The sequence below is a fragment of the Peromyscus leucopus genome, chromosome 22 (assembly GCF_004664715.2).
Source record: "Peromyscus leucopus breed LL Stock chromosome 22, UCI_PerLeu_2.1, whole genome shotgun sequence".
NCBI classification, from domain to species: domain Eukaryota; kingdom Metazoa; phylum Chordata; class Mammalia; order Rodentia; family Cricetidae; genus Peromyscus; species Peromyscus leucopus.
In genome coordinates, this window is record NC_051081.1 from 19281503 (window position 1) to 19302821 (window position 21319).

At 41.0% G+C, this 21319-nt stretch overlaps 1 protein-coding gene across 1 annotated transcript in view; it reads left to right on the plus strand.

Moving 5' to 3' along the window:
• The window catches only part of Srbd1 (S1 RNA binding domain 1), a 180757-nt gene that overhangs the window by 52379 nt on the left and 107059 nt on the right, over positions 1-21319 (plus strand). The window contains 2 exon segments of the mRNA XM_028893161.2: positions 2253-2343; positions 2939-3046. Coding sequence (XP_028748994.1) covers positions 2253-2343; positions 2939-3046 — 199 coding nt within the window.

The following is a 21319-nucleotide window of genomic DNA, read 5'->3' on the forward strand; positions in this document are numbered from 1 at the left end:
GTCTATCATCCTTTTGTTTCACTCAGTTTTACATAAAGTTACAGTTCAGGTAGTTTCAAGAAGGTGAGCTGGGTTGGGACAGGCTTCTTGGTGTTTAAAACTAACTTTCTTGGAAAAACAACAGCTTTCTCTTCTGTTTGCTCAAGTCATTAGAAAAGCCAGCCGTGGTGGGGTGAGAGTGGACCTGATGGATTCTGGAATGGGCTTCTGTGCTGCATTCTCGTCTTCAGTGCGAGTCCTTTGCATTCTGAGCTTGACTTGCCCAGTGTAGATCGGGTTCCAGCTCTTTGTTTTCACTCTGATTCGTCCTCTTCTCTTAGCTTCTGGAGTCCAGGAGAGGAGGTTTTCTGTCTTCAGAATGTTACCGGGCAGCCTTTGTACCGGGTCTGTGCCTGCGTCCACTCCTTGTCAGCCTGGCCCTTGGGCTCTCCAGTGTGGGAGCTCCTCCCTTGGGCCCCCGCATCCTCTGTTGCTCTCCTCTGCTCTGTCCTCAGATGCCTCTCGTGGAGGTCTTTTAGCCATGCTCTGTCATCCCCACCTGCCTGAGTGTGTGGTTTTTGTGGGGGTTGTTACCTTTGTTAAAAATACAGCCGTGGGGTTTTGCCTTTTGTTTTTCTAGTTGTCATTGCTGTTATTAATTCCCCCACATGTGGGAAGAATTGACAATCTCAGTGTTTTTCCTGTACCCACTGAGACGTTGTCCTTCACTGTGCCACTGTGATAAGTTACAGTGTTTAGGTGTTTTCCTTATTATTTTTGAAACAAGACTTCACTGTGTAGCCCAGTCTAGCCTTAAACTCTCTGTGTAACCCCAGATGAGATCTTCCTACCTTAGCTTTCAGAGTCCTGGGATTCTGGCCCAGCTAGGTATTTTGTTTTGTTTTGAGAATGTAAGATTACACTTGTTTTCATGAGAACTTCAACTTGGCCATGCTGCCTTCTGGACATGTCAATAGATGAGTTTTCAGTATTGTGCTTAGTTGTTCCTAGAATGTGAAACACAAATGTTGTCTCAGTCTGTGTTGATAAAGTTTGGCTCAGAATTTCTGTTTCATTTGCTCTGAGTCTCCTTTCTTTTTAAACGTTGTAGCCTGGTCATGTAGCTTCTTTATTTGTAATGTATGTGTATCTTCCTTTTCTTAATTGCTACTATTGAAAGCCTTGTTTCTTACATATATTTAACTTGAAATTTCATTGATCCTTTGTTACACTTACTTCTTCCCCCTGTTTTCATTAACTAGTTTTGGTGAGGGTAGCTGGCCTGGAGCTTGAAGCAGTCTCCATAGCTCAGCCTTCTTAGTGCTGGATTGTATTACTCATTTCTCTCTCTCTCTTTTTTAAGGTTTATTTATTATGTACACAGTGTTCTGCCTGCATGTGTCCTTGCAGGCCAGAAGAGGGCACCAGATCTCATTACAGATGGTTGTGAGCCACCATGTGGTTGCTGGGAATTGAACTCAGGACCTTTGGAAGAGCAGTCCGTGCTCTTAACCACTGAACCATCTCTCCAGCCCGTATTACTCATTTCTTACCCTCTACTTCCTTGGTGACTATCCTATGACCCTTTTACTAACTCCCCATTGTGTTAGCTCATTTATTTCTGTTCATTGAGTGATGACCCTGAAACTTTTTATTTCAACTAAAAATTTTTATTTAAAAATAAAACACTTTATGTATAATGCAAGATAGAAAAAGCCTGAAGTTCTTAAATACACAGCTCAAAGAAATAGAATAAACGAGTTTATCCATCAGCGACTGAACAGAAAAAGAACAGTCTAACGGAGCCTGGCCTACCTAGCAGCTGTGCAGTGTCAGTTCTCTGTCAGTAGGTGCTGTAGCAGAGTATCTGACTAGAACTGGTTTGTGTGCAACAGGGCAGTTCTTTTACTTTGGAAGTAACAGCTTTTTCTGAATCCCTAGGAGAGCCTGATCGAGTGAATGTGAGTGATTCAGACTGCATTGTCATGATCTTTTTCACATTTTAATTTGTGTGGGTGTGTGCTTTGACACTTGTTCATGGCAGTCAGAGGTCAGCTTGAGGCAGTCCTTTCTCTTCTTCCACTGTGTGGGTCCCAGATCCAACCAAGGGTGTCAGGCTTGGTGGCAAGCATACTTACCTTCTGAGACATTTCACAGACCCTTATTTTAAAAGATAAGCCAGTTCCATTTTCTGTTGCGACTTGCTTAATAGAAACAGCAGTGAGTTATAGTTTGCAAATGCCTTTTTACAACCCTCCCACCCTCCTTTTAAGGTCAGATTCTTCATACTGATGTGGTTTATTTGCACTGTGGACAAGGCTTCCGAGAGGCAGAGAAGATCAAGAGACTTTTGCTGGATTTCAAGTAAGAAAATTACTTTAGTGCCTCAGCCATCATGGGTCCCTTTGAGCTTCCTAATTTGGAGTGTGCCATTAAGGGAAATAAATGACTAGGGAGGGGAAAGGAACCTGGTGCACAATGCTGGGCCAATTGGTGGACAACTCCTACATGGAGACAGTAGGGAAGTGCTTTGCCCTCTCTCCAGTAGAGGTGATGATGTGGGTACCTGGGAAATCCTCCCCACACCCTCCTCCCTCCCTTACTTTGTCCCCTGAAGAAGGGATATTGTATTAGTTAGGAACTTCAGAAATTAACATTGTATGATTTAGTTGTATGTCTTGATTATGGTTTGGAGTGAGCATGAGTTTACTTCTGTTTAGTTTGGCTTTTTGTAGACAAGAAACCGCTGCCTGTCTGCTGTTAAGATGACAGTAAGGCGTTCCTCTCCTGCCCCCTTCCCAAACACAGGGTGATATGTTCGTCTAGCACAGTGGAGAGGTTTCATGGGTAGATGCAGGATAAGAGTTGCGTTGAGCACTGTTCATTCCGTGTGCTTTCTCAGATTGGTTTCAGAGTGGCCTTGAACTCATTCAGGTTTCGTTCTGTTTCTCCCTTGAAGCTGCAGCACAGTGGTGATTGGAAATGGAACTGCCTGCCGGGAAACTGAAGCGTACTTCGCTGACCTGATAATGAGGAACTACTTTGCACCATTGGATGTCGTTTACTGGTGAGGACAGTAGGAGACTTGCCTTCTTGGAGGGTGGGGGCACTTCTCAGGCTCCTCTTTTCATGCGTTTTCCCTTCCTATGTCTTGTTGCCTCCCGGGCTGCCTTACTGTTAATAGGACTATTGCAGGGATGACTAGAACAGGGCAGGGCCCTGCAAGCTCTCACAGCCTCAGCCTATCAGAGCTCACTTTACTCCCATGGAGTCTCCCAGACTGTTCTTGATATGAGGACTCTAGTTAAGTGTTAACAAATGAGTATGGTGGAATACCAAGTTAGCAACCACTGACTGTGGGTAGCTTACTCTTCTGCCAGAACGTTAAGCCATTGTCCCCTAGAACAGAGAGCAAGGTAACTGTTGCAAATGGAAGCATTTCCATGCTCTATTCTCATCTCTCTTCCTGAAGCGTTCCCATTCCATACAGGTGGAGAGTTGACTGGGGAGTTGCTATGAATTAGTCTTCTGCTGCTTAGGCCTGGCCCTGTATTTCAGAGTTCTGCTTTCCTTTTTCTGTGTTTTCTTCTTTCTCTCTGGGCCTCAGACAGCTACGTCTTCCCTTCCAGTGGGGAGTGAGTCCTAAGGTTCAGTTCTGGGAGAAAGAAGTGGCTAGGACTGAAGGAGGCATGCTCTAAGGCCATCTGCTTCTGCTTGGTGAGAAGTCCATAACAGAACAGATGAGCAGGGCACAGACAGGATCAGCAAAGCAAATGAGAGCAATCCTCCCACAAGAAGAATTCTAGGGTTCACTTCAGAAGGGCTGAGCGGAGGGGCTAGTAACCTGTGTGTTGAGAGTGCAGTCAAAATAAGCCAGGAAGTAAACGCAGGCTAACGAACAGGCTTGGAAGGAGGTCAGGGGAGTGAACATGCCGTGGGAATGTGGTTCAGGAAAGAAGCAGACTGAAAAGTGCCTTTGAGTCTTTCCCCTCTGCCACTGTTCAGTTGGCTTGGGCAGCCTGCATGTCTGCCTTATTCTGAAAACTGCAAAGGGCACCAGGACTTTGAGAAGCTGACTGAATCCCCTGGATGTAGCTGGTTCTGTTTATTACAGTCCATTTCATTCTTACCTGTTCATCTAATTCTGATGTAAATATCCAGAAATAGGTGTAGTGATTATCTATACATCTTGGGAATATTGGTATAGACCAGCAATCCCAGCACGGGGAGGCTGATGCAGGACGGTATCTGTAAGGCCCTGCCTCTAAAATGCCAAGAGAAAAGTAGTGAAAACATACTGAATTTGCTCATGGAGCATGCCTTCTTTGAACTTTAGTATGTATTAGGGAAAATGAACCACGAGGCCACACAAATCTGGATTCATTAAACTTGATGGAGTAAAAATCAGTGATGTTTAAACAGCCATAATTAATGATAAGCCATTTGTATATGTACTAGTTGAGATGTATAAGTTAGTAGAAGTACAAGGCACATGGATTTGTGGTGTTGCTCATGTACCAAGCTGTATTCCAGAGACGCTGTAGAAATGTGCACTTCTGTTACACGGTATGAGAATGCCTATGCCCTGACACGTATGTAGTGTGCCGCTCACTCTTCATTTCTGCCATCCCTCTTCAGAATACTGGAAACTCCGGGTAGTTTTGAATCTTCGTATGGGGCACTGTGGTGTCTGTCTGTAGATGACTCATCCTTCTGGTTATCATTCCAGCTCTCTTTGTCATGGACTGTTACTCCCTAGTGTTCTGGTGGAATCTGCTTGCCAGCCCTTTATCTTTAAGTGCTGCAGATGTCTAATCAGAATTTACAGCGAGTGCTGGAGGAGGATCAGCGTTGATTTCAGTTGGTTGTCGTTTGCCAGTTCAAAGTGTCTGCGGAGACCCGGTCTCTCACCTCCGGTGATTCTCCTTTGTCTCCGTGCTTGCTCTCTCTGTCATGTTTTGTGCTTTCCCTTACGTATTTCCGTAATCTTGTCAGATTCTTATCATCTGCCTTTGAATCTTCCCAGAACATCATAGTGAAGCCTCTAGTCCATCCTTATCCACCGTTCCAACGCTTTTTATCTGAATGTGCTGCCACAAGTTAGCATGTGCCATGACTTCTATCCTGCTTTACACTCATGTAACCACTCACCTTCTCTCATGTATTTCTGTCCCCACCCTTGATACTTTGTAAACCCTGGTACTTCTCCGTGCCTGGGGAAATCATCCAGGGGTTCAAATTGTAACTACCAAAGGGGGAAAAATTAAACTGGATCTCAGTGGCAGAATTTAACTGGGATTCAATTGGTCACTTACATTTAAAGTTGGACACATCACTGAAAATTCATGGCATGTAGAGTTCATTTATAGTTTATGATAGAATGATGTGTTTTCAGTTTTATGGCACATAGTAGGCCCTTGCTTTGTTTTTTTTTTTTTAACTGATTAAGTCAATTTATTAAAATAGTTGACTTAAGCATCTGCAATAGTGACTTCAACTTCCACTCCTGGCTCAGTACTGATGGAAGTGATTTGTTTAACAATCTCAGAAGGACTGTGTAAGTCAGTGGTCACTTGTGGGTTCTCATTTGGAAATGGTCCTATGTCTTGGAACCTTCAATGTACCTGGCTTTCTTTTGGGCCACCAACCAGCTCCCAGATCATGACATGGAGCCTTGTTAGTTATGAATGCTCATCCTAGTGTAGGCTTGATTCTGGCTAGCTCTTTTAAATTAACCTGTTTCTCTTCATCTACCTCGTGCCTTGGGGCTTGTTACTTTTCTTTCCTTCCTTTTGTCTGTCTGTCTTTCCTGCTGCTTCCCTGTCTGTCTATTTGGTGGCTGCCTGGCTGGTTGGCCCCGGGCATCTCCCTCCTTCTCCTTCTCTTTCTCTTTTCTCTGGAGCCTAGATTTCTCCTGCTATTTAGTCTCTCTGCCCGCCAGCCCCACCTACCCCTCTCTCGCCTAGCTATTGGCTGTTCAGCTTTTTATTAGACCCATTGTTGCACCTTAGGCAGGCAAGATGCAACAAATGTAGCACATCTTTATATAATTAAACACACATCCGTCCATCGTTAAATAAATGCAACATAAACAAATGGAAATGTTTACGCAGTTGAAGTAATATTCCACAGCATAAACAAATGTGACACATCTTTTTAACATTCCTAGCTAAAGGAACATTCCACAGCACTTCCCCACAAGGTGTTTTCTTGTAGTGCTTCTCCGTGTCTGGGGAGGCATGTGCACCATTTCTTTCACTTTCACCTTCTTCTTTGTGCCTCTGATAAGTTGGCTCACAGCCTCGCCAGGACTTCACCTTGAGGCTGGTGAGGGTGAATTGCCACCTCAGGTTCCCGGGGCATCTTTCTGGTATCTTTAAAAGCCGTGGCTGTGGCTCAGCTTCCTGATGGACTTGTTGCTCAGCAGGAGTGAACAGTGGTGAGTCAGGACGAGCAAACGGAACAGAGCTGCACACACCACCACGTCTCCTAGGCACTTGTTTTTAATGTTGACTGTTTCCTTTCATGTTATAGTGTCACATAATTATTTTCTAATGTTATACTGCTATATTTTTTGGCAAGAGATATCATTTCCCTTTTTATAACAATGGTACAATGTAGAAATGGCTCAACCCTTGGGAGACATTGTGTTTATGTGTATGCTGCAAGTGTTTACTTTGCTGACATGTCCTCAAATCAAGGGATCATGTTCTAATGCCTTTATCATTCTTGTTCTATAAATATGCCGGATGTTTTTTTTTTTTTTTTGTTTTCATGTTTACATATCCATGCATGCACATGTGGATGTCAGTGTTAGGGGTCTTCCCCTTATTCTATACCTTTTTCCCTCCCTCCCTGCTTCCCTCTCTCTTCATTCAATTCTCTGTGTGTGGTGTTCTGCTTGTGTGTGCTCCCACCATGCCTGCAGCGCTCACAGAGACCACAAATGGGCATTGGATCCCCCGAGATTGTAGCTAGAGTTTTTCTGCCTTGCCCACAGTCAGGACAAATCTTTGTCACCCACCAGTCCCACAGCCGCTCAGACCCAACCAAGTATACACAGAGACTTATATTGCTTACAAACTGTATGGCCATGGTAGGCTTCTTGCTAACTGTTCTTATAGCTTAAATTAATCCATTTCCATAAATCTATACCTTGCCACGTGGCTTGTGGCTTACTGGCATCTTCACATGCTGCTTGTCATGGCGGAGGCTGGCAGTGACTCCTTCCTCCTTCCTGTTCTTTCTTTTCTCCTCTCTGTTAGTCCCGCCTATACTTCCTGCCTAGCCACTGGCCAATCAGTGTTTTATTTATTGACCAATCAGAGCAATTTGACATACAGACCATCCCACAGCATAAGATAGTTACAGATGGTTCTGAACTGCCATGTGGGTGCTAGGAATTGATCTCTGCAAGACCAACAAGTACTCTTAACAGCCAAACCATCTATCCAACCACTCCATGTTTTGAGACTTTGATGCTCACTAAACCGGAGCTGGACATTGGGATGGATATGCCAGGTAGCAAATCCCTGGGATTCCCCTGTCTCCATCCGGCCTGGCACTGGGGCTTTTACATGAATGCTAGGGATCTGCACTCAGGTCCTCATGCTCGAGCAGCAAGGTACCTACTGTATAGTGTTTATTCATATTTACTAATAGTAAGCATTAAACTGTTTTGATCAGCTAAATCTCAAGACTATTGACTTATAGGTTGAAATATCTCTTTTCTAAAATGCTTGGGACTAGATGTGTTTAAATTTTGGGTGTTTTTAAAAATTTGGCATATATCACTATATATATACACACACACACACACACACACACACACACACACACACACACACATACACACACACACACACACATGTCTTGTGATTAGGACTCAAACACAGGCTTTTTTATGTTCTACATATACCTTATACACAAAGCCTAAAATAATGTGTTTATGTTCTGACCAGGCAGGACCTGTCCCATAAAATGTCATGTCAGCATCAAAACATTTTATGTTTTTAGCCAGGTAGTGGTGGTGGCGTATGCCTTTAATCCCAGCACTCAGGAGGCAGAGGCAGGCAGATCTTTGTGAGTTCGAGGCCAGCCTGGTCTACAGAGTGAGATCCAGGACAGGCTCCAAAACTACACAGAGAAATCCTGTCTTGAGAAAAAAAAAATAAATAAAAAATAATATATATATATATAATTTGAGCATTTAGGGTTTTATAGACTTAATATTTTCTTAAAGATAGATGTTGATTTTGGAAATAAAACAATCGTGTGGTAGAGTTATATAATTGAATTGTGAACTACTGGAGCAAGTTTAGTGTTTGCTGTCTTACATTTTCATCTCCAGTTGGCAAGCTTTAGCTGAAGATTGCTCTAATTTGCAGCATTGTGTATCTTTTGGAGATCACAGATACATGAGTCACTCTAAGCCTGTGTCTAGCAATGCAGAACAGTTCATGCTGTTGTTTGACTTGGTGTTTGTGTCTCCGTCCTAAAAGCTTTACTGTATGCATGGATGCTAGCAGGCAGATCTCACAAAGAAGAAATAACTCATCTTGCTTCCCAGTGAGCACTTTTAGTAGCCAGAGTTGGAATGGATTGAGAAAGTACAGTACGTGATGGAAGGGAGCAGAGAAGTGCTGCAGCCAGGTCTGGGGATGTGGTTTGGAGGTTAGATGTAGACTAGGCCTGCTTAGTGAGGGACAGAAGTAGCCAGGTCACACTGGAGGAAAGCCCTGGTAGGAGACATGGGAAACACGCACCAAAGCACACTCTTCTTTCATTTCAGTGGGCTAATAACTTTTTACAGGAGGAAAACATAATTTAAGGAATCATCACTTTTTTGCTTGAGGTAAGTTGGTGTTCTTCCAGAAACTCTAACAATTATAGGGAATTGGATGGGCCTTAAAAGGTTAGCTCACTTGGGGGATAAATAAAAGACTTTAAGATGAAAAAGTCAATTAAAGAAGAAAAGAAATTAAATATACATGTTACTACAGACCAGCTAGCGAATGTGGCTGTGTGATAGGATCTCAAATCCATTGCCTAAAATGTAACTTATGTCTTAGATTGTTTCTCATCTGTATGTGGTTTCTATGAAAAGGAGTGCCCACTGTATGTTCCCTGTGCTGCTTCTCCATGTGCTGTCATCTTTCTTTGCCAGTCACCACGCCCCACGACATTGACACGTCACTACCAATGCACTTTTGTGTGACTACAGCCAACTGTAGTCATTCCTTACTGACATCTGAGCTTTTCTAATGATGATCATTTGAAATGAAGCTAAAGCAAGTATTTCACGCTTAGGTTTTTGCACATACCTTTTGTAGATGTAACCGTCTTATTAAATAAGAAACACAGAGCCAAATACAGAGTTAAAAGCCAAGAGATTAGAGCAGTAGCTGAGAGCTGAGATTAAAAACCTTACCCTTCACTGCCGCTGCTGTCCTACCTCTCCGCAAGAGACCTACTTCCTGTGTGTCTGTCTTTTTATAGTTTTTCTGTTCTGCCTTCTCATTGGTTGTAAACCCAACCACATGACCTCCTTGTCACTGCCCGTCTGTACAGACCTCCAGGTCTTCTATGGTTGGTATTGAGATTAAAGGCTTGTGTCTCCATGCTGGCTGTATCCTTGAACACACAGAGATCTGCCTAGCTCTGCCTCCCAAGAGCTGGGATTAAAGGCGTGCACCACCACTGCCCAGTTTCTGCTATGGCTTGCTATTAGCTCTGACGCCCAGGCCACTTTATTTATTAACATACAAATAAAATCACATTTCAGTACAATTAAAATATCACCATATTTCCCCTTTTCTATTTTAATAAAAAGAAAAAAGCTTATAACTAACATAAGAAAAACTATATGCAAAAGTATAATAACTATATACCATATATACAAGTAATGAATACCTAAACAATGTCTAGCCCATTTGTATTTGACAAATTCAGAGAAAATAATTTCATTATCTATCCTATTTTGGTAAGTCCAAAATGTATCTAATTCACTTTCTATCCTAACTAATCTTCAACTATAACTAACTAATCTTCAAATGCCTCAGAGATCCAAGAAGGAAAATAATATTACCCAATAAAAAATAAAATCAGAAAGTGCATGCAAGCAGCTTCCAAAAAAATCATGAGTTGACAGAAACAGCCAGCTGCCTGGACAATCACCTGAGGTTTCTCCACAGTGTTGGGCATCATCTTCAGCCTATAGGCTTAGCGTATCTGACAGACTCATTTATGATGTAGGATGTACACAAGGTCAATAGTTCAACTTCACATTGGGTGAGAGCAGTCCATGTACCAGAAACACCTGAATTCCACTAGTGTCATGTCATGATTCAGGATTTTAAATTTTGGAAATTGTTGATTTTTAATTCAGCTGTCCATTCATTTAATTCATCTGTCTATTGACCTGTACACAAGGTCAATAGTCAACTTCACATTGGGTGAGAGCAGTCCATGTACCAGAAACAACCGAATTCCACTAGTGTCATGTCATGATTCAGGATTTTAAATTCTGGAAATTGTTGAATTTTTAATTCAGCTGTCCATTCTTCTTGGCTCTGTGTATGTGTGGCTTCATTTCACCATCCCGTTCTTCTCCATATCCTTCTATTAAATGCCAGTCTACTATTGAGAGGTGTGAGTTTAGTTACTCTTTAAAAATAACTGTTTCAGCTGCTGTTCCACTGCACATCAGAAGCCATCGGCCCATTGCCTGTTCAGCTGCCTTAGAAGAAAAGGACACGGTACCTTTTCTCAGTTGCGAAGGCCACTTCAGGGATGGTGCCATATTGTCCTGGCTTCAGAAGATGCCTTTTGATAAAGCCATAACCACACTTGTTTTTGGCAAGAATCAGTAGTCATTTGTTTTGTGTTCTGTCTGTCTCTTTTGTCAGCAGTTGATTCAAGGATACTTTGTTGTCCAGTGGCTAACTTTTGCCACAATGAAAGTTAACTCCTTATGCAGTTTCTTCAATGCCCATATTTTCTCTGAAGTAGATTGGTACTGCCAGGAGCCGATATGTCTCATAGTCATAACAAAGAAAAATTTTCAAAGTTATTAAAACATTTTAAATGCCATATTCTGTACATCTCTGAAGGGTTTGAAGATGACCTGTCTATCTAAAATATATCTGCTCAATCTTGAAAACATACTAATATGACTACAAGTTCTATTATAATGTCTAACTACTAACTTTCATTTATTTATATCCTAATAGCTGGAAATAATAACATTCAAGGATCAGAAAATTGCATTACATTGTTAAATGAATGGTATAAGTACAATTAGAAATATACATATAGCATTTTGTAACTGTCAACTTCAATATATATAATTTGTAGATAATATAAAACAATCCAATCCAATGTAAAGTATTTAAAACTAGTAAATTGTCTTTTTCTTTTTTCTTTTTAAACAAGAACCTTAAATCTAATCTCCTTTGCTTAGCCCTTTTCCTAACCCTTGACAACAACTTGTAACCAACCCCCCTAAACAATGAAAATTATCCCAGACCCCAAACCCATTAAAAGACCAAAAAACCACCCTCCCCACACCACCTCTTTGGGAATGTGGGCGTTGTATTCTTAAAATTACTTCCTGTTGGGTATGGGCGAAAGTATCTTTATCCTGAAAAGAAAAATTTTAGGTTAATTGTCAAATTCTAGGAAAGGTAACTATATCCTTCGTTATCCAGTCTGTGTATAATGCCAAAGTTCAGGGTTTATCTCAAGTCCTTATTCAAGTAGTCTTTGAAACTGGATCATCTCAGCTAGCCCTCTCAAAATTGCTCTGAGCACTTTGTAGTTCAAAGCTGATCTGTAGATGATGTTTGTTAGCTTAGTGATATTATTATTGTCCACGTGGAATTGTCATTGTTGTGGGGCCCCATCATCTTCCTGGAGACTTCAATTGATGTTAGGCCTGGCCGTGATTTCCTGGAAAAACTGATAAGAGACTCCAACACAAAGACATATATGCAGCTAATTGAAGCCTTTTTTCTAGAATTAGTTAGTACTTTATATGACCATTCATATCTTAACAAAGTTTAAAATGTATATATATCTGTGTGTGTGTATATATATATATATTAATCTTGTAAATTTTGATATATAATTCATACTTTAAGAAAAGTTTAAAGAATCAGAATAGAATCAAAGAGTTGAGATTAGTAATAGAATAGTCCCTTAATTAATTTGGTTTTTCTCCTGTCCCATAGCAAAAGATGGCTCTTTTCTTCTGGCATGATACAGGGAGTTTGCATTTTCCTTTTAACAACATGCTTGAGTTTAAAGAAGGAGAGAGCCATTCTCCAACTCCAAAGTCAGCTTTAAATTTTAATTGATCTGGGACTACAAGAAGACCAAAAGTGTTAAATTTCTTTAGAGAAGATCAGACACAAACATTTAGGAAGACATATAAAATTTTATAGATGATATACCAATAGGCCATTTTACTGTTTCCTGGGATAGATGATTTGTCCTTTTTCATTTGTCTCATTTGTCCAGTGTTCTTCAGATTCCTTAGCCTTCATTCTCCTAAAAGACAAAAACAAAAACCTTTCCCCAAGACCTTTATTTCTTTGAAACACTTTCTAGTAATGGAATACAGATTTTTAAAATGAATTTGTTCTTTTTTTTTTTTTTTTGGTTTTTCGAGACAGGGTTTCTCTGTGTAGCTTTGCGCCTTTCCTGGAACTTGCTTTGGAGACCAGGCTGGCCTCGAACTCACAGAGATCTGCCTGCCTCTGCCTCCTGAGTGCTGGGATTAAAGGTGAACACCGCCTGGCTGCGCCACCACCTAGCTGAAATTTACAGTTTTAGTAGGGTCATTAAATCTGTCACTTACTGCTTAAAGAATTGACATTTAATTTTTAATATCACTTCTGGGTTTCCTCTCTAATGTTCTACTTTTCTCACACCTGCTTGATCTTGCTTCCAGGTTTTAGTTCCTTGTGAACATGTTCCTAGACTTGCCTTTGTCTCCTTAGTCATGGCATATGTGGTGTTTCCTAGTTGTGTGAGGGTAAGTCAGTCTCTACCAGGTCCTAACTGCTGGTTCTTTGTGGTCCTTTGTTTCCTTTGCTGTTCAGTTTCTACTGCAAATCCTTGTTACCAGGGGCTTTTTCTGTGGAAATTCACTGAGGCCTGGATTGATTGTGCGTATTTTCAAAGATTTGCATTTGCTTCTGTTGACTCCTGTAGACAATGCTAGTTGGGGTCAGTTGAAGGTTGTTTGTTGTTTTTTCTGACCACCCAGGTAGCAGGAGTTTAGCCTGCACACTGGAGAGCTGACTCAGGGCTCTGGGACAAGGTTTGAGACAGTGTTTTCACTGTGGTCTCGCATACAGGATACAGTGAATTAATTTCTATTTTATCATTATTCCAAAGGCTTAACCCTTTTGGGTCCCAGCTTTCTAAGGGGAGAAATCTCTAGTTAGCACCTTTGGTGGGCCCCAGATTTTGTCTATTTGTTGGCGTTTGTGAAGCTCTGGGAAGCCCTGAAGCTAGAACATGAAATTCACTCAGTTCAGCACCTGCTCTCAGCCACAAGCTTCAGAAAGACCTTTCTGCATGTGTTTCATCGCCTCAGTGTGAGACTTTCTTTCATGCTGACTCATAGATGCCTTTTAGATGGTAGATTTTGTTTATGTCTTTTAGTTGTAAGTAGCAGGTTAACACGGGTGTGTAATCTTTCATACTGCCCAGAAAGAAAAGTCATAGCTTTTGTTCTCTGGCAATTTAAAATTTTTTCATTTCATAATTATGTTCAAATAAAAGTTGTTTTTTTTAAACTCAGAAAATGCAAAGGAAAACAAAACTATTTTGTAATCTATTACTCAGAGATTGGCATTCATATTCTACTAGATTTTTCTAGCTGTTTTATTTATATATTTGCTCATGCTACAAATATTTTTGAACCCAAGTTCAAATTTAATCAGCTAGACTCATTATTAACTTGTCTGAACGAATTCAGGGTCATCCCTGGCTGAATCATGGGTGCCTAGCAGAGATTTTCAGTCTTTCTTAGTCAATAGAACCACCTTATGTCAGCAACTGAAATGTTCTTTACCATGATCACCAGAGCTCCATGGTTGATGAGTTAGTTCTATGGCAGGTCTGCTTTCCTCCAGAAAACACTAGTGTAGGAATTGGTGGTTGGCCTTACCTCTTTTTCTTGGTGTTCCTTTTCTGTTCCAGTCTCAGTAGCTTCATCCCTGTAAGCGATGGCCTCAGAATTTACAGGGATAGGAAAATAAAAAATGCGTTTAGGAAGAGGGGGTGGTTGTAATCTGGAGCTTGGGCCTTCTGGGTCGATCAGATATAATCACTGGTCTTTCATGAGGTATTTTCAAGAATTTTTCTCTTTGCTTGTTTGCTTCGATACCGCCTGCTAGGAATCTTGGTGTCTTCTCCATTGGGCCAGTTGTGACACATTTAGGGATCAGGCTTCCGACTGCTTTTACTGGATCATTTTGTGTCTCATGACCCTTAGACAGAATCTCTTGAAAGCCTAACATACATACTTTTCCATCCAGGCCCATTTTATTCCATCATTCTTGCTTGCCTCCTCTCTAAGGAGGGAGGACCCCTAACATCTCCTGAGCACAGCTGTTTATTTTTTGAGTCCCTCTCTCATAAACCTGTGCTTGTAGTAATCTGTTTCTTCCTCATCTTGCCCTCTCTGCCATATTTTTCTTCCTTTGTCCTTGGAGGCGTGGTCAGCTTCTCCAAAGCATGTTTATGAGGGTCTCCATAGTCCAGGGAACATGGATGACGCTCAGATACTGTCCGCATGAAGCCCTCTGGCATGGTGTGCGGGGAGTGGGATGTCCTTCCCCTTGAGCTGTTGGTGCAACAAAAGCTGCAGCATTTTATCCTCCGTCCTAAAGACAGTTTCTCTCCCTAACACCCGGATACAGCCATGTTTTAGGACAAATGTTTCTGATTGCTTTGTAGCTTTTATCCTAACAAACACATCTCATGATGGGTCAGGACATGTCACTCAGCACCCAGACTAACAGGCATAGTTCTGTATTCTATGAATGAGAGCAGTAAACGACACCAAGAACCTTCTATCGAGAACAGTGGTTCTCAACCTGTAGATCGTGACCCCTTTGGGAGTCACATATCAGATATTCTGCACGTCAGATACTTACAGTACAATTCATAACAATAGCAAAATTACGGTTATGAAGTAGCAATGAAATAATTTTATGGTTGGGGCTCACCACACATGAGGAGCTCTATTAAAGGGTCACAGCGTTAGGAAGGTTGAAAACCACTGATCTAGAAGCTTTCATTCTAGAGGGGAAAATGTACCTATAAATATGCATGGATACACACACACACACACACACACACACACACACACACGGTGCATGAATTAGTCATACAATCCACATGGAGAATTAAAAGCAAGTGAAGAGTATAGAGAGGGGCAAGAAGGACAGGTTTCAGGAAGAGGAGATGCTGTCTTCGTGGTCTTCAGAAAGCCACCTAAGCTGAGGGAAGGCGTGTGTGTGAATTTATCTGTTCTTATTTGGCCATATTATATGAGCTCTCTAGAGCCATGTTCTTCATAATGTAGATTACAGTCCATTGGTGATAGCTAGAAACCATTTTAGTTGAAAAGAACAGAAAATGTGTACCTTATGCAATAGGCCAAATATCATCTCATGACACCTTAGCTTGCATGTATGGGTTAGATACTGGGTTGTGATATGCAGTGTGCTCATTATTTTTACTGGCACAGTGAGACAAGTTTGAGAATCATTGCTATATGGAATCCGGCAACCCTTTAAAAGCTTGTAAACCTTGAAGGCTGCTAAGAGGGGAAGTTGGCCAGCAGCACTCTTTAAGGAGCAGGTGGGAAGTTTTTAGAAAGAGAATTTGGGCTGCTTTATAAAATGACAAAAGATGCTCACTATGAAAGCAAACAGGTCAGCAGTTCACAAAACACAATGTATGTGACCAAGGCAGCTAGGCTGCACCTGTGCCGCTCAAACCATGACCCCTTCTAAGGGCTCCTGGAAATTTAAATTAGCCATAGAATTGTCTCAGTAAGATCCCTCATGTCAGAACACTTCCTAAACACTTTGGTTAGTGACACATCAGGGTTTATTGTAATTTCATTGCAAGAGAAAAGGCTTCTTGTAGACTAACTGAGACGAACTCTTGGGAGTAGGATTTTATTCAAAAGAGAATATAAAATCGTTATTGTAGAAAACCAAAACTGTTTGGGTGATTGGCTCTTGGAACAAGTCTTATGTCCGTTAAAATGTATCAGGTAATTGCTTTAAGCAATGTATTAAGAATGCTGTAATTTTTTTTTTTTTGTAAAAGAGTTTGAATTTTCTGTGTTTAAACTAAGATTGGAACACATTTTCTTTTACATTCAAACATTTTCTTTTGACATCTGCTAGCGTTTAGTATCTGATTTAGCTCTTATGTATGTAATCATGCTGTTTTATATGCAAATATTCCATCATGTTCTGAATAGACTACATTGGCTTCCAGGGCTTTGCCACTAGGAAGAAAAAAAAAATAGAAACTAAAAGTGAAAACCAATTTACATGTACTGACTGCAGACTTCCTGCCAAGCATGACTTTTACAAAGACATAAACAGAGCTGAAAAAAGTATAAGTAGCCAAGGATGTGTGTAAGAGGGGATATCAAAAATTGTTCTTAGAGACTAAGGCTTAAGGCCCAGATGCTTTTATGTTTGCTCTCCTATGTGCTAAGTGTAACATAAAAGGCTTTAATGATTATCTGGAGGGAGAGAGAGTAATATGCGGATCCCACTGCATGTAGGTAATTCTGATTGCTATAAGCCTCACTGATGGCCAAGACAAAGTAGGATTGCTCATCTCTCCTCCAGATTTGGGAACTACATGACTTTAGGGCTGCAGATAGGAGTGAGTATCACAAAAGAAGACAGGATTGTAATTACAATAGGACGACCTCTCTAAGATAAGAAAGTTTTCGTGTCTTATTTCATCGTCTTGTGCAGATGAAACGTTCCCGATGTCCTGGGTGGATTTATGAATAACACTGTGAAAGCACAGTGTGTTGCTGAGGTGTTGTGGGAACTGGAGAAAACAGTTGTTACTTTGCTGTTCTGAGAATGACTATTGGGTGTGCTCTTGTCAGACATAATGCAGTAACCTCTGAAGTCAGCGTGCTTTAGAAATTGAACACCAGACTTAGCGGATACTTCCTTTCTTCGCCATACTCTTTAACAGTCTTTCTAGACCCTGTGGACAAACTAGAGGTGTGGCTATGTGGCTTCCCAAGGAATGCTGATTAAGGACTGGTGTGAGGGCCGCAGTGCCTTGCCACATCCATGGGCCCAGTTATTGCAGTCAGATATGGAGGCATGCTTTTCAAATCTGTGGACACTGAGATCCACTGGAGTTAATACTTGAAATTTTGAAAGGCCATATATTTTAGATACAGTCTTATTGTGTGAACTATCATTCGGATAAACAACTTTTGCAGTGTGAAAGGGTATTTTGTGCAGATTTTGATGAAATAATTTCTAAGGTTTCTTTCATTTCTGATTGTGGGCAATTCTTTCAAACACCATAAACCATCTGAACTTTCTCCTCTTGCTTTAGTTGAAAGAAATTTGCTTTCTACCAAACTACTGAACTTTGCTGTACAACCGAGGTGTATTTATTTGGCTGTGTAAAACCCATGATGCTGTTTTCTCTGAGGAAACATGGTTGCCTTCCTTCTTTCTCATTATTCATTACCCTTCCCTGCTTTTCATGGGGAGCTTTCTCTGTAATTAAGAAGGACATCCCATGACATCACTGTGTATCTTAGGCTGGGCTCAAACTTGTGATCCTCTTGCCTTAGCCCTCCTAATGCTGAGACCACAGGCATACACTACCATGCCTGGCATGAATTAGTCTTGGAACTTGGGATGGCCTCCATTGTTTTATGGGTCTCAACATGGTCATTATAAGTCATGACAAGTTAAGGTGATGTGGTATTTCAACTCTGCGTTTTTCTGTAGTCATAGCCTGGGAAGATGTAAGACACTACAGAGTTTTGTTTCCTTTGACATCTCAGCATTCTCCATTCCCACACTTGCCATAAACACTGGCCTCTTCTTAATAAGGCTTCTTGTTGGAATATTTGTGCTATTTAGTCAATTTAAAAATAAATCTATGTTCCTTTTGTTGAAGGGCCAGGGTGCTTTTAAACATACGTAGCTAAATAGTCTGCTTAGCAAAGTAGAGTGGGAAAGGCGGTATAAGGAATAAATAATAAGGGAGAGTTTTTTCAAAATAATGTTTAGATTTGAATTCAGTTTGACAGTTTTTGATCAAAATAAACTGTGTTTTATCAGTTTTGTAGCCCATGTGTTCTTGTGTCTTGAAGTCCAGTTTAAGTATCTGCAGGAGTTGCTCCAGCCCACCCTTGACTGCATCCCTTCCTGGAGATCTTGGTTTATTGACTTAGATTAGAGCTGGCCTGGAGCCCAGGGATGGTCACTTTGCATCTTAAAGTTTCTGGTTACAAATCTGCTTTTGTTGCCAGTTCCAATATAGATTCTTGATTGTTTTTGTTAGTTTTATTGTAAGTTCTTGCCAAAGATACAGGGTAGTGTAACCAAAACAGATGTTCTATTTAGACAAGTGTACATGCTGTAACAGAATGTGGATGTCAATTAAACAGCAAAGTGTTCAACATGACTATAATAAGTGATGAACTTGGAGTTTTGTTTCTGATAACCTTTAGGTTATAGAAGAAACAGTGCTCATTTTCAACAATTACTTTATAGTTTTCTCTGCAGTCTCTTTCCATTGGTAGTGCTGGGAACCATAGTCTAGGAGATGGAGAGCCTGTCTTTCAGGACTTTAACAGCCATTCTGTAGAGCCCAGTGCATTCTCTGCTGGATTCTGTGACAGAGGAAACACAGCATGCAGAGCAGGGGCAGATGCAGTAAGTAGCTTTAGCTGTTTGCTCGTAGTTCCTCTGTGAATCCCGTGTGAGGGTCAGTGGTAAATAATGCAGCCATTTCTACTTTGAGATAAGCTCTTAGCCTGTCTCATTCATGTTGTATTCTTTTCTGTGACATTGGACACCTTGCAGTCTCCTGTCACTTTTGAAAAAGAAGTGTTCCATTGATCATTCAGAAGCATGTAAGCTGTTTCTTAGTGCTCCTGTCTGGGTCACACTGAGTCACTAGGTTCTTTCTGTTTGCAGCTCGTGTTAGAATAATTCAAAATTGCAGGTATTGTTTGCTAAGATCCTTTTCATTTGACCATAGGATTTCTAGATTTAGGGAACAGAAACTCAGAGTTGAAAACAGGAGCTCTTGAATCCACCTTATTTGTGGTTTTTGGTGTGGTATGGTAGGTTTTGAGTCTAATGTTTTATGTGGCTAAATCTTTGTATTAGGTACTCCTAACTTAGCGGAATACCACTTTCAAGTCCCCACATCCGCACATTTCTAAGGTTACACCCAACTTCATTCCCATTACTTTTCTGCTTCATGGCACTTGCATATTGAAGGAACCCTAACATTTGGGTTCACATTATGATAATGAGGTTTCCGGATTAAAGGTGTCGCAGGTCTAGTTGCAGAAGAAAGTTCAGAAGCGCTTGTAAAGCTTGCCTGATTGGTGGGTTGAGGTGCTTTTATTTATTCACTACTCATGCAGCGTTAATCCGCATTTCATCAGGTACCTACAGTGCTGTAATTCTAGACGGCAGTGACCTTGGGTCTTGATTTACTTCAGCTCCGTTTTCTTTATTAATGTGCCATGAAAGAGGTACATGAAAGATAGCCAACATCAAAGCTCCTTTTAAAGTAAAATGGTTGATAGGAATTCCCTGTATTTAACATTGTCTGTCAAATGTTTCAGCTAGTTTGCATCCCTTTACAAGCTATTGCTTGCTGCACTAAAGAACGTTTCAAGCAGTTGTTTCAAGTGTTCAGGGGATGAGGTGGGGGTGGGGTGGTAGGGATGGTGGTGGTAGTGGTGGCGGTGGTGGGGACAGTACTGAGTCGTCAGGAGAGTAAAGGGGAGGCTGAGAGCATGCTCTTCCAGCTGTGCTTCGCCCAGTCTGATTTTATGTTTTCCGCTGTTCGAGGGTTTTCACAGCAGAGCATTGCTGTGATTCAGTGGAGCAAGCATGTTCCTTACCTTGGTTAGCAGAAAGTTGAAAAGGTGGCCAAAGAAAGTCCTCAGACTTATGTGACAATAAATAAAAGGTGATGTCAGTGTTTTTCTAGAGTTGTTTGAACAGTTGAACTTCACAGAATATTTATTCTTGACTGCTTCATGGGAAACAGAGTCTGAAGGACAGAGGAAGTGGGATCCAGAGAAGACTGGCATGTATGTTGTGAGATATATTTCCCATAGGTGCATCTTTTAGAGGCTGGAGTCCCTTGGGAGTCAAGGGTCCGAGGGTAGAACTTCTTGTAGCTACGTTTTGAACTGGCTCTTGTTTTTGTTTTGTTTCAGTTTACAACTGTTGATGGCTTTTTGTCCCTGCCTAAGAAAACGATGTTTGCTTCTAAGGCTCTCACCAGTGTCCCAGGGTTTATATCCCTCATCCTTACTGTTGCCTTTCTTCATCCAGAGTAGAAAATAGACAGTATGGCCTGTTTTAGAAAGTGAAATTTATTTGCCTTCAAACTTTTATTTTGAACATACCAACATAATGCTGACTTGTAAGTCTTTTACAATCTGTTATAATAAGATCTCTTGTTAACAGTATGTATTAATGTGTATTTGTATGTAAGTAAAATACTGCAAAACTGGTATGTGTACATATAATATATACATCTAAAATATGTATTTACTTTATGTGCCTATATGAGTTTATATATATCATGTGCAGGCAGATGCCAGAGAAGGCTGGAAGAAGGGATCAGATCCCCTGGAAGTGAGGTGATAAGAGCTTGTGGGCTGCCTGACGGCACTGGGAACTGAACTCAAGTCCTCTGAAAGCTTTCTTAGCTGCAGGGCCATTTCTCTAACCCCCAGATTTCCATATTTTTATATTCTGTAATTTTATGTGCACTTATCTGCTTATTTTTTTTCATATGTGATGTGAAAATAAATTTCAATCAAGACCTAGTCTTGGCAGTTTATTGGACCAAAGATTTTGGCTTATAGAATATAAGACATCCATACTTGAGTGACATGGAGGAGTTTAATGGTCACCTTTTCCAGAAAAGCCGATTATTTTTGACCATCTGTAATGATCAACACAAAATGAACACAGGTCTCTTTTGGGGTTTTATGAAAGGGGTCAGCCCAGTCCAACAAGAATATGTGCAGTTTATTTGCCGCCAAAAGCTC